The sequence below is a fragment of the Pseudorca crassidens genome, chromosome 12 (assembly GCF_039906515.1).
Source record: "Pseudorca crassidens isolate mPseCra1 chromosome 12, mPseCra1.hap1, whole genome shotgun sequence".
In the NCBI taxonomy this organism is placed as follows: domain Eukaryota; kingdom Metazoa; phylum Chordata; class Mammalia; order Artiodactyla; family Delphinidae; genus Pseudorca; species Pseudorca crassidens.
Window position 1 is genome coordinate 83207835 of NC_090307.1, and position 12935 is coordinate 83220769.

At 46.8% G+C, this 12935-nt stretch overlaps 1 protein-coding gene across 1 annotated transcript in view; it reads right to left on the reverse strand.

Moving 5' to 3' along the window:
- CCDC63 (coiled-coil domain containing 63) overlaps positions 1-12935 on the reverse strand; it is a 28683-nt gene that overhangs the window by 1112 nt on the left and 14636 nt on the right. Inside the window, 4 exon segments of the mRNA XM_067701444.1 lie at positions 1407-1610; positions 4773-4965; positions 8828-8902; positions 11746-11966. Of these exon segments, the coding sequence (XP_067557545.1) occupies positions 1407-1610; positions 4773-4965; positions 8828-8902; positions 11746-11966 (693 nt within the window).

Genomic DNA, 12935 nt, shown 5'->3' on the forward strand with positions numbered 1-12935 from the left:
TATCATCAAGATAACTTCCTCCTTCCCTTCCTCCGCCTCCTCCTCCTCCTCCTTCCTTCTCTCTCTCTCCCCCTCCCTTTATTATAAATCAGGTTGTGAAGGGCTGTCCTGTACACTGCACGATTTTTAGCAGCATCCCTGGCCACTAGATGCCATATATACATGTCAGTTCATGTCAGCCCACTGCATTCTTTTTAGTGGCTGCATAGTATTCCATGGCATGCATGGGTGAACTATAACTTATTTGACCAATCTCTAACGGGTGAGCATTTCAGTCATTTCCAGTTCAATCACCCTCCTACTTCCATCTTTAACCCTCGAATAAGTTTTTCTTTGAAGGACCAATCCCCACAAGTGAGATTACAGACTCAACATGTGTATCTGAAACCGTAGGTAATCATTAGTCAACCCCATTTCACCTGTAACCTGCCTTCACTAAGCAAGGTCGTTTTAATTATTGCTACAAAAGACTTGCTTGTCCTCCAAGCAGCATTTAGCCTAAACAATGTGTTTGCCTGAGCTGTTTTCCAGGAGCTTGGATTCAGCTATGTCTAGTTCTAGGTGAGCTGGTTAACACTGGAAGGAACCACCAATCCTTTAACTGGGCACGTGCGAGTGTCACTGGATGACCTCTTGAACGTGCAGAGGCCCACAGCTTAGTTACACCGGCACAGAACCCCGATTACCGCACCGTTTTCCAATTGCCTTTCCTCACACTCCCCACACCTCGGACCACCCTGCTTCTTTATTCTTTATCCCATAAATACCCGAGCCCCTTGCTTTCAGGGAGGTGGATTTTGGATGTTTGTTCTCCCATCTCATCTCCTCGCTTCGCTGCCTTGTGAATAACGCCCCCTCTCAGCTGCAACCCTCCACTCTCAGCGTTTGGCTTGCTGCATATCGCAAAAACCGAAACTGGCTCAGTAACATAACCATTTCTCAGACTTCCCGAACGTGTTGCCAAACTGCCCTCCAAAAACTATGTGGGGCCGATTATATCCCCACCTTCGGAGAGAAGGGCAGACCCCCACGAGGGGGAGTATCATGAGCTTCAGCCTCCAAAAGCAAAGATCAACGTGCAGGCGCCCGCAGGGCCACAGTTCAGCTCTGGCGTGAACCATCTCGGGCACTTCAACCACGGGGTTGGGGGATGTGGATGGGGCTGAGGAAAGGAGGTCACAGATGGAGGAGCGAGTCTCAAGAGCATAGGGTGAAGGTGGGAGCCAGGATCAGGAAATCTCCTGTGCCCATAACTTGACAACCTGGAAATTTTACACATTTTAAGGTTCATCAAATGGTCACAAAGTTGTTGCAATTTTTTTAAAGTACCCAGGATAACTAAACTTCAGAATCTGTGGCTGAGTCATTGAGCAGTAGAAAGAGAAGTCCGGGAAGAAAGAACTCACCTCCATCCAACCTGTCACTAAAGGGGTCAGCCCCGAGCACGGGGGGGATGACCTTGATGGGTTCTGCAGGCTTGAGGAGGGCAGAGCCACCCCAGAAGGGGTTGATGAAGGGTGGTGGGACGTCCATCTCCGCCACTTCCATTTCCATGATCCGCTTGTAGGATTCTAACAGCAGCAGGTCGTTGGTCTTCTTTTCAATGATGGCTGGAAAAAAATAAACAGAACCAAGAGGGCTGCTGGGAGACCGGAGTCCCGGGGCGGTGGGGGCGGGGGTGGGGGGGGGCTAGAGGTTGCGCCTCCTGCTGGAGATGAATGGTAGCAACAGGAAGTGGAGCAGGTCATGAGCTCCTATAGACAAGGCTTTCTCTTGGGTTACATCACACGTTCCCTAGAGGGCACAATTTGGTTCTTGAGAAGCAAAAATAATCTGACTCTTTAATATATAAAGTACAGATATACATACAAGACATAAACAGTTATATGGTATATGAACTGTATTAAAATTCCACAAGGCGGAGCAGTTGGGAAAAGAATGTCTAAAAAGGCTCCTTAGGGCTTCCCTGGTGGCACAGTGGTTGAGAATCCTCCTGCCAAGGCAGGGAACATGGGTTCGAGCCCTGGTCCGGGAAGATCCCACATGTCGCAGAGCAACTAAGTCCATACGGCACAACTACTGAGCCTGAACTCTAGAGCCCGCGAGCCACAACTACTGAGCCCACACACTGCAACTACTGACACCCGCACACCTAGAGCCAGTGCTCTGCAACAAGAGAAGCCACAGCAATGAGAAGCCCACACACTACAACGAAGAGTAGCCCCTGTTCTCCGCAACTAGAGAGAGCCCGCGTGCAGCAACAAAGACCCAACACAGCCAAAAATAAATAAATAATTTTATTTTTTTAAAAAAACTTTTAATTAAATAAAAATATAAAAAGGCTCCTTAGGGGACAATAATGAAAAGAAGATTGAGGAACACTGGGTTACACTAAAAATTGGGAGCCCTGGGCAAGCTCTGCCTTAAACTATGGTTTTTTCCTCAGTGCTGTCTCTGAGTTTGAGGGAGCTGCCCTTCCCACCGTGTTTCATAGCCTCATGGAGTCACCAGAATAATTCATTCATTCATTTATTCATTCATTCCACAAATTATTATTGGATGCCTATCATGCCAGGCATGGTGCTACAGTGCATGGAAGAAAAACAAAATGACGATAAACAATAACAGAGGTGCAGTCCCTGTCCTGATGAAGCACATAAGCTTCAGTATGAATGGGGGGACGGAGAGAAAGGCAAGTTCAGCAAATAAATACACGTATCCCTCACTATCCAGATGCCTATTATCTGAATTCAGTAACTACTGGATCTGGATAATTTTTTTGAAAAAAACTCACACAACCCATACCGTTTCTATTCTCTCTGAAAGTCAGGAACCAAAAAGATTTGCATCTGAACCTTGCTATTGGATCTCAAGAACCTCATAGATTCAGATAATGAGAATTACCTGTACATAGAGACAAACTGGGTGAGTATTAAATAATAGGACTGCTGTAAGAGTGAATAATAGTGGGTAGGGGAGGACCAGCTTCATATGGGACAGCAGAGGGAGGCCTTGCTGGAGGGAGGGCATTTAAACTGAGATCTGAGAATGAGGAGGAACTGGGCATGGGATGAGTATCCCAGGAACAGCCCATGCAAAGGCCCTGTGGCGGGGATGAGTTGGGGGAGGGATTTGAAAATACAGAGAGGAGGGGCTTCCCTGGTGGCGCAGTGGTTGAGAGTCCGCCTGCCGATGCAGGGGACACGGGTTTGTGCCCCGGTCCGGGAAGATCCCACATGCCGCGGAGCAGCTGGGCCCGTGAGCCATGGCCGCTGAGCCTGTGCATCCGGAGCCCGTGCTCCACAACGGGAGAGGCCACAACAGTGAGAGGCCCGCGTACCGCAAAAAAAAAAAAAAAAAGAAAATACAGAGAGGAGAGCACTGTGGCTGAATGTGGTGAGAAAGGAGGGAGAGCAGGACAAGAGATGATGAAAAATGTAAGTAGGGGCCAGGCTATAAAGAACCTGATAGGCTGTGGGTAAGAAAGAGTTAACGCAGCAAAGCCTGACTGCTCTTAGAAAGGGCTGCTTACCAGATCGGCCCTTGGATAGCATCAGGGAATTTGCATTTCAGGAAGGTCCCCACTACCATTAACTGTTAAAAGAGTGGCTCATCATATTTAAACTGTGGTATAAAAAATGTGATTTATGCTGAATACTCACTATTCTTTCTGGGAGTCTGGAATTTGGGTATGTGTCATGCTGGAGGTGCCTATATGATGAGCCCCCAATCCAAACCCTGGGCAATGAGTATCCAGTGAGCTTCTCTGGTTGACAACATTTCACTTGTGTTGTCACAACCCATTGCTGGAGGAATTAAGCTCATTCTGTGTGAACCCACTGGAAGAGGAACCTTGCTCCTGGTTTCCTCCAGACTTCACCCCAAGCCCCTTTTTCCTTTGCTGATTTTGCTTTGTATCCTTTTGCTATAATAAATCAGGGCCATGAATATGACTATATGCTGAATCCAGGAGCCCTCCTAGTGAATCACTGAAACTGGTGGGAGGGAGGTGTCTTGGGAACCTCTCAAAAACAGATTGTATTAAGAGCCTTACATTTTATTCTAAGAGTAGTGGAAGCCATTCATTCTAAATTGTCATGATCTCTGTAGGTGCATCCTCCCTCTCTATCCTGAGTTCAAGGCCTATGCCTAGAAATGTGTGTTATAGTTAATAGGCATTTGCTACATGCCAGGCACTGCTCTGAGCCCTTTATTTCTTCTTTTCCAATCTAAATGCCTTTCATTACTTTTTATCGCCTTATTTCCTTATCGAGGACCACCAACACAATATTGAATAGGAGTTGCGAGAGCAAACATCTTTGCCTTGTTCCTGATCTTAGAAGAAAAACATTCAGTTTTTTCACCATTAAGTATGAGGTTAGCTGTAGGTGTTTTTGTAGATGCCCTTTATCAGGTAAGAAAGTTTCCTTCTAGTTCTAGTTTGTTGAGAGTTTTTATCATGAATGGATGTTGAATTATGTCAAATACTTCCTTCTGCATCTATTGAGATGATCATGTACTATTTCTCTAAGAACTACTCTTTTATTTAATCCTCCCAATATTTTTTTGGATGAAAAAACTAAAGCACAGAGAGGTTCAGAAAGTTGCCCAAAGTCACACAGCTAGTAAGAGTAGAACCAAGATTTGAACCCAACCAAGCTGGCTTTAGTGCCCATATGCTTCACCACCAGGCTCACTACCTCCAAAAGAACAAGTCCTTGGGTCTGGTCATAGAAATCTCTGGAAAAGGTTGCTACCCCAGCTCGACTCACCAAAGTACTGTGGGAGGTTGGTATCAGTGATTTTCCCTGTCTCCCCTAACTGCACCAGGATCTTGGTGGCATCACAATTTACCTTCTTAAACAGATTCTCAACCGAGTTCTTGAGATACTCCAAGGTCTTGTTGATCTCCTTGTAGTTGTTCTCATACATATCTGCCTGCTCCATGGTCTTCTTTAGTTTCTCCTGTGGCAGACCCCAATTCCCATTCAGGTCAGCCAGGTCATCACCCTGGGCTCAGCCCTCACATGACAGCTTTTGCTAGCGATGAGGATTTAGGACCCTCTGGAGCCAGGATCTCCAAAGTGCAGGTCTGCAAACCTCTAAAGGGGTGCGAGATCAATTTAATCATTAAATTGGCCTCAACCCACATTTTTTTAAAAAATGAAATAAAATGATCAGAAAAGAAAGGAAGAGAAAATACTAACATGCATTGCAGGTAGTGAGGGTAGTTATTGTTTAATGTAAGTTTTGTTTACTTACATATATGTATGTGTGTCTACATGTGTACTGGATTACAGTATTTTTAAAAAGCTGGTGACTCATTTTTTAAAAATGGCCCACAGGAAGGAATACATTTTACATTGCAGCCCAATACTTATATACGTGTGTGTATTTTTATATATTTATCTAATCAAATGAAATTATAGATTCACAAATCATATTCTTATTGTGTGTTCTAGTATTTTCCATTCTGTTCCGTTCTATTCTATCTTGTTTTTTTTTTTTTTTTTTTTTGCGGTACGCGGGCCTCTCACCGCTGTGGCCTCACAGGCCCAGCGGCCATGGCCCACAGGCCCAGCCACTCCGTGGCACATGGGATCCTCCAGGACCGCGGCACGAACCTGTGCCCCCCGCATCAGCAGGCGGACTCTCAACCACTGCGCCACCAGGGAAGCCCTCTTGTTATTTTTAAATGCTGGTGCAATCCAACAAACCAATTTCACCACTCAGTTTAAATCACATTAGAGCACAGTGGTTCTCAAAGTGGGGTTCCAGGACAAGCAGCATCAGTTTCACCAGGGAACTTGTTAGAAATGCAGATTCCTGGGATCCAGTCCAGACGGAATGAATCAGAGGCTCTGGGGGTGGGCCTGGCAATCTGTATTTAATGCAGGTGATCCTGATGCATGATAAAATTTGAGAACTTCTGTGAGTCCACTGGATCACAATTTTGGCTTCATATTGGTATCACGTGGGAGTATTTAAACATTTGCTGCCCAAACTCCAGCCTCAGAGATTTAGACATCTTGGTCTGGGATGCAGCCTAGGCATCAGGAATTTTAAAGCCTCCGAGGTGATTCTGACTTGCAGCCCAGACTGAGAATCGCTGCTCTGGGATGAGTGCTTCAGTGGCTTCCTGCCTGTCACTCTGAGTTCTCAGCTTGCAAAGGTGAACTGGGCCCTGTTCCCACCAGCTCCGTACAGACCATTCCAAATAAGGATCCCAAAGGGCCCTATTCACACCCCCATTTTCCAGGTGAGGAAACTGAGGCTCTAAGGAATACAGCCAGGAGAGGGAAGCCATGGTTTGAACTGTCTCTCAACCACCACACCAGGCAGCTTCCTCCATCCCAAACACTGGAATATTCAGTTCCCAGGGCTGCATTTCCTCATATGACAGCAAGAGCCCCCCCTCATTCTAAAGGTGCATTAAAAGATCACATGGTTGAGAATTCCCTGGTGGTCCGGTGGTTAGGACTCTGTGCTTCCACTGCAGAGGGCATGAGTTCAATCCCTGGTCACGGAACTAAGATTCTACAAGCTGCGCGGCATAGCCAAAAAAAAAAAAAGATCACATGATTAAAAACATTTCTTAAAGCCTGATGTGACAGTGACAACACATGTCCAGCACCTAAAATGTTCCAGGCATATTACACACATCATCTTAACTTATCCTCACAACTGCCCCAGTTTTCAGATGAGGAATATTGAGGTCAGAGAAGAAAAGTGAACTTGTGTTTAGCTCCTCTGTATTGAGTTGTCTAATACCTGACCATGGGCACAACTCTTTATTTGGACAATTATTTGGTAACAAGATGATGGTGATTTGAGGTTTTATTGACTTACAGGATAAACAACAACAATAATGATAGCTATGTTTATTGCTCTCTGCCCTGCACTGTGCCAAGCGTGTACATTGCAGTATCTTATTCAATCTTCACGGCCCTACAAAGTGAGTACAATTTTTAATCCCCACTTTACAGGTGAGACACAGAGCCTCAGAGAGGTTAAGTCACTTTCTCAAAGTCACACAGCCAGGAAGCAACTCTTCTGGGAGTCATACCCAAGCATTTGTTCCCAGGGCCTGGTTGCTTAACTCCTATGCAAAACCCTCCCATTAAAGGACTGGTCTCACCACTTCTCCCAGAGGGGAGGATGAAATGGAAGTTAAGTGGAAAGGTTCCAAGAGTAGAGGAGATGGAAGCGATCTTTAGCAGGGGGGTAAGAAAAGTGGGTTCTATGTGAGCCCATTGCTATTAAGACAAATTCTCTTGCTTAGAGTATTTGCATTTGAAAAGAGGTTCCAGGAGTTCCTACTAAAGCCAAAGGAACAAAGAGCTGCTGGAGGGCTTCAGGCAGAGGTCTTCAGGGGGAGATGCTTGGGGTTGCCTGGTCAGCCTTCCCAAACTGTGTCCCCCTTTAGGCCTTCAAAACCCCAAGAGGCAGAACAGCACAAGTCCCAACCCCAAGGAAGCATTTGGACACTGGATGGCTCAAAGCCGAGGATGTGGGACCCCAAGCATGTGTCCAACTTAAGGAGAGTCTCCTTGAACTTGGGCCCTGCCTGCAAGTCTACATTCCCCATCCCCGAGTCCTGGGAGAGGTTGCTGAGCCTGAGAGGTGCTTTGCTGCCCTCCAGTGGCGCATGAGAGAATGGCATGGCCAACCCTTTCTGCCACCTGCATGCCAAGAGTAGAAATAAGCCACAGAGAAAGGAAGGGAAATGACCAAGGATTGTAGTTCCTGGGCCAGGAACTACTGGATTAGAACAGGGCTTTGCAGTCAAACTCTCTGGTCATATCTTTGCCAGACATTTGCTATCCATTCTCCCCTTATACCTTAATAGCAAAATGCTGATTGTATTTGGGGTGGCAATGTGCCGGCTAAAAGTTATATCTCCAACCCTCCTTTGCAATAGGGATGGCCAGTGAGACATAGATACAGAAGTCACTGGCTGAGAATTCAGGGAAAAAACTTTTAAGCTGACTAACTCAATTAGCAAGGCCTTTTTTTCCTTCCCTACTTTCTCTCTGCTTGGAATGTGTATGTGATGGGTGGGCCATTGGCAGCCATAATACAACCATGAGGCATCCTTGAGAATGTAAGCCACACACTAAAGATGGAAAAACTGAAAGGAGAAGGCTGGGTTACTGATGACATAATGACCAGCCCTGAAGTGTTTATCTCCAGATTTATGTTTTAACAAAGTAAATAAACTTCTATTGCTTAGGCCACTGTTATTTTGGGTCCCTATTATTAGCAGCTGAATGCAATGCAAAGCTCATGCAGTATCCCAGCTCCATGATGTTGGTGATTACTTCCCTGAACCTCAGTTTCCTCATCTGTAAAATAGATCATACCACCTACCTCATAGAGCTGTTGTGAGGATTAAATGAGATAATGCAAGCAAAGCACTTAGCCCAGTGCCTAGTATGTAGTAATGGCTCAGGAAATGTTTGTAATTACTATTATTGATTGAGAACAGGCCACAGCCAGGACAAGGGGGAGAGAGAATAAAAGACTGAGGCAGAGATCTGTCTGGAATTTACCAGCCTGGGATGAAATTATAGGCACAAGGGCCTGAGATAGGTTCCCTGAAGTGGGAGAGTCTTTAAAATGGACAAAGAGAGCCCCAGGGACAAAATTCTGCAGCAAGATCTGTAGCAGAGGCTGCCTGTAACAAAAGGTCGGGACATGTCAAGACATGACCCAGGCCAGTAGATAGTCATGGGGCAGACATCTTCCTCCTCCTGAGAACCAACTGACAGGTCACCTGACAGACAATGGAGACTCCTGCATCCCTCCCTCCCCACCCTGGTCTTACCTCCAGCTGTCTCAGGATGGAGCAGCTGTCCTCATGTGATGATTTCTGCTGGGATTGCGAGCGGATAACCTCATTCTGCTCAGGAGAGAACCAGACCATAAGGAAAAGCAAGTGCTCCCCTGCCCAACATACCTAAAAATAAGCCAATGCCTCGAGGCGTTGGTGAGGATTTAAATTATCCATTTCAAGTAGCCCCAGAACCCCTGGACCCCTCTTATGTCCATGGGGGTTCTTTCTGATGTTTCTGAATTAAAAGGAGGATGTAGGCATGAGCAGGTGGGTGGTTCATCCTTTCTGGAGAATTGTGTATAATCAGTAGGATTTGCTGCAATGGTGGCAATGTTCTATCTGTGCCGTCCAGCACTGCAGCCACTAGCCACGCATGGGCACAGAGCACTTGCAATGTGGCTAGTCCCACTGAGGAACTCATTTTTTAATTTAATTTAAATTGATTTAAACTTAAGTTGCCCCATGTAGCTGATGGTTATGGTAATGGACGGGCAGCTCCAGAGCAGGGGTTCTCAAGCTCTAGCATGAATCAGAATCACCTGGGGGTTTGTGAAAACACAGATATCCGGGCCCCACACCAGAGGTTCTGATTCAGTATGTCTGCGTGAGGCCCACAAATGTGCATTTCTCACAAGTTCCCAGGAGATGCTGCTGGTCCAGGGACTAGATTTGAGAACTCCTGGGCTAGAACAGTGTGTCCAAATGTAAAAGGCAAGCACCCTTTTTTTTTTTTTTTTTTTTTGCGGTACGCGGGCCTCTCACTGTTGTGGCCTCTCCCATTGCGGAGCACAGGCTCCGGACACGCAGGCCCAGCGGCCATGGCTCACGGGCCCAGCCGCTCCACAGCATGTGGGATCCTCCCGGACCGGGGCATGAACCCGTGTCCCCTGCATCGGCAGGCGGACTCTCAACCACTGCGCCACCAGGGAAGCCCAGCAAGCACCTTTTGATGGGGCAATACCATCTCTAGGAGTCTGTCCCATGGAAACAATAGGACATGTGGGCAAGGTGGCCACTCAAGGCTGTCCCTTGTGCTATTATCTGTAATCTCCGTTAGGGACAACCTACATGTCTACCGGTTGGGGATTGGTTAAGTAAACGATGGTACATTTACATTGTGGGGGGGAAAGGGTCTCAAATTAAAATATGGTTTAGGGCTTCCCTGGTGGCACAGTGGCTGGGAGTCTTCCTGCCAATGCAGGGGACACAGGTTTGAGCCCTGGTCCCGGAAGAGCCCACATGCCACGGAGCAGCTAGGCCCATGCGCTGAAAGTGCTGAGCCTGCGCTCTGGAGCCCGTGAGCCAAAACTACTGAGCCCACGTGCCACAACTACTGAAGCCCGCGTGCCTAGAGCCCGTGCTCCGCAACAAGAGAAGCCACTGCAATGAGAAGCCCGCGCTCCTCAACGAAGACCCAATGCAGCCAAAAATTAATTAATTAATTAATTTTTTTAAATATATGGTTTAAATGCAGATTCCTGGCTTATTCTCAGAGAATCTAGGTTTGTAGGTATGGGATAGGGCCTGGGGAATCTGTTCTTTTACGAAGAATTTTGTGATACTACCACAGAGCATCTAGGGTCTCCAGAAGCCACTGAAAAGAACATAGAAGATGTTGGGCAGTATCTATGATGAATTGTTGAAGAAAAAAGTTTATTAAACAGCACGAACTATCTAGTATACACCCAGTACTATAAGTGGGCATCTAGGGGAGTGTGTGTATGTATGTGTGTGTGTGCGCACGCACGGACACATGCTTAAGTGCACACTGCCTTCGTAAAGCAATGTCACCAAAATATTTATTGGCAGTGTCTCTGAGTGGTGATATTTTGGTGACCTGTACTTTTTCCTTATATTTTTCTGAATTACATTTTCCCACAGGCATAGCTACTTGCACATGACCCCACATTCAGGAAACAGTGACATTGCAAAAGGAAGGGCTCCCCTCAGTCTCCCCTGAGCACAGGGACCTCAGAGGAAAGAGTAATGAATTCCCAGAGGAGGTGACATCTGTCAAGACTAATGAGCGGTATTGCATCAGAAGAAAAGTGGGAGGGGCGGGGAATAGCATGAGGAAAGCCTCAGAGGAAGGAAATGCAGGGGGAAGCTGGGACTGGCAGCTGATGAGAGTGCCTTGGGGGTCATGATGGGAGCTGAGCATGCAGGGGCAGGTTGAAGCCAAATTTTGAAGGGACTGGAGTGTCACACTAAGGAGTTTAGACTCTCTCCCGTGCAGACAGTTACAAAGGCTGGTTATGTGTGTTCTGCGGAGCAAGTAGTCCAGGGAGCCAATTAAGTTTGGGAAATTATGGATTCAACAAGGTAAATAGTTTCTTTACTGTAGGATTTGTCAGAGCCTTTATTATGCTCATATACATCAACTCTCTCCAAGATTAGTTTACCATCTCTCCTCAATTCTGTGAAGCTGTTGATTAACAGGGGTCAGCCAGCTTTTAAGGCAAAAGGCCAGATTGTCGATATTTTGGGCTTTGCAGCCCACATATGGTCTGTCTTGCATACTTTGTTTCCTTACAACCCTTTAAAAATGTGAAACCATTCTTGGCTCATGGACTGTACAAAAACAGGCCAAAGGGCATATCTGGCTGTGGCTATAGTTTACTGAACTCTGGATTATAAGACATACCATGGATTTTAAATGTCACTTACTGGGGGTGAGGGGACATGAACACATTAAGTGTATGTATCAACTGGAAGACAAATACCAATTTCAGGAAGGTTAAAATGTAGGGGGGAAAACACTGGGGGAATATAGTATTTCCTAAACTTTTTTGACTTGAAGCCCTTTTTTCTGCAGAGTATCTCAAGGAGTGTTCCAAGGAACCCGCTTTGGGGAAGGCTGCTGTGGGAGCAGGTGGGCCCCTGGCCTGGGGAAGAAGAGGTGCCCTGACCTGGATTCTCTCAGTCTTCTTGTGCATCATCTTGATGTCATTGTTGAGCTCTGTGACATACATGAACTGAGCAAAATTCTTCTCCTCCTTGGCCAGAAACTCCTCGATGAGCTGATTCAGGTTGCCATTCTTTGTCAGCTTCAGCAGCAGGAGGTGAGCCACCTCATAGCTCTCAAAACTCTCACCCTTGTTCTTCTTCCCATGCTTCTTTGCCTTGAGAGCTAGAAAAGGAAGAACTGGCAACCATGAGTCTGAAAGGGAAGCCGCTCAGAGTAGTGCCCAGTGGAGGGATGTGCTCCATAGCGTTATCATTGTGCCCTGGGGAGGGGGCTAGACTTTCCCATGAGATGGAGTGGAAGCTTCCCTCCTTAGCCACTTCACGAATATCTAATTGATTGTCTACTATGTTCCAGACACTGTGCTGGGCTCCATAGCTACAAAATCACTGCTCCACAGAGCTTTTAGTGGAGGAATCAGCCACAAAGAGAAAAGAAAAAGAGATAGCCAAGTAAACAGAAAAAGAAATCCAATAATTACCATTGTGGCCCAGGCAATGGAGGAGATGTAGTAGGTGCTGTGATGGGGTAGCTGCGTGGCCAGGGAAGGAGGTGACGTGAGCAGGATGAAGGCCGGGGAAGCCCTCTTGGCAGAGGGCCTTAAGCAGTCTCAGGGCTTGGCAGATTCAAGGCATTAGAACAAAGAAAGTTCTCCAAGCCTTGCTCCCCAGCCTGATGCCTGCAATAGCCCCACCTCTCCTGAATCCAGCCTTGTCTCTCTGATTTGGCCTCCACATGGCAATCGGAAGGATCTTTCTAGATCTTCCTAGGCACATCTGGCCACATGACCCCTTTTCATGTGTGGCTCCCTACTGTCCCTGGGATGAAGCTGAAGTTTCTCGGCATAATTTAAGATCTGATCCCCTCTAACCCTCAGTGCCTGGTCACTATCAGACTCAGTCACTAGTCTGCCTAAATCTTCTGATAGCTTCCCACCACACTTAGAATCAACGTGAGCTCCCTGTGCAGCCTATAAGGGCCTGTGTGGTCTGGCTCCTCCTCACCCCTCCAATTTCATCTCCTACCACTCTCCTGTTGGCATCAACTCACTCCAGCCACACTGGCCTCCTCTCTGTTCTAGAAATATGCCTACCTCACTCCCACCTCAGGGCCTTTACACCTGCAATTCCTTCT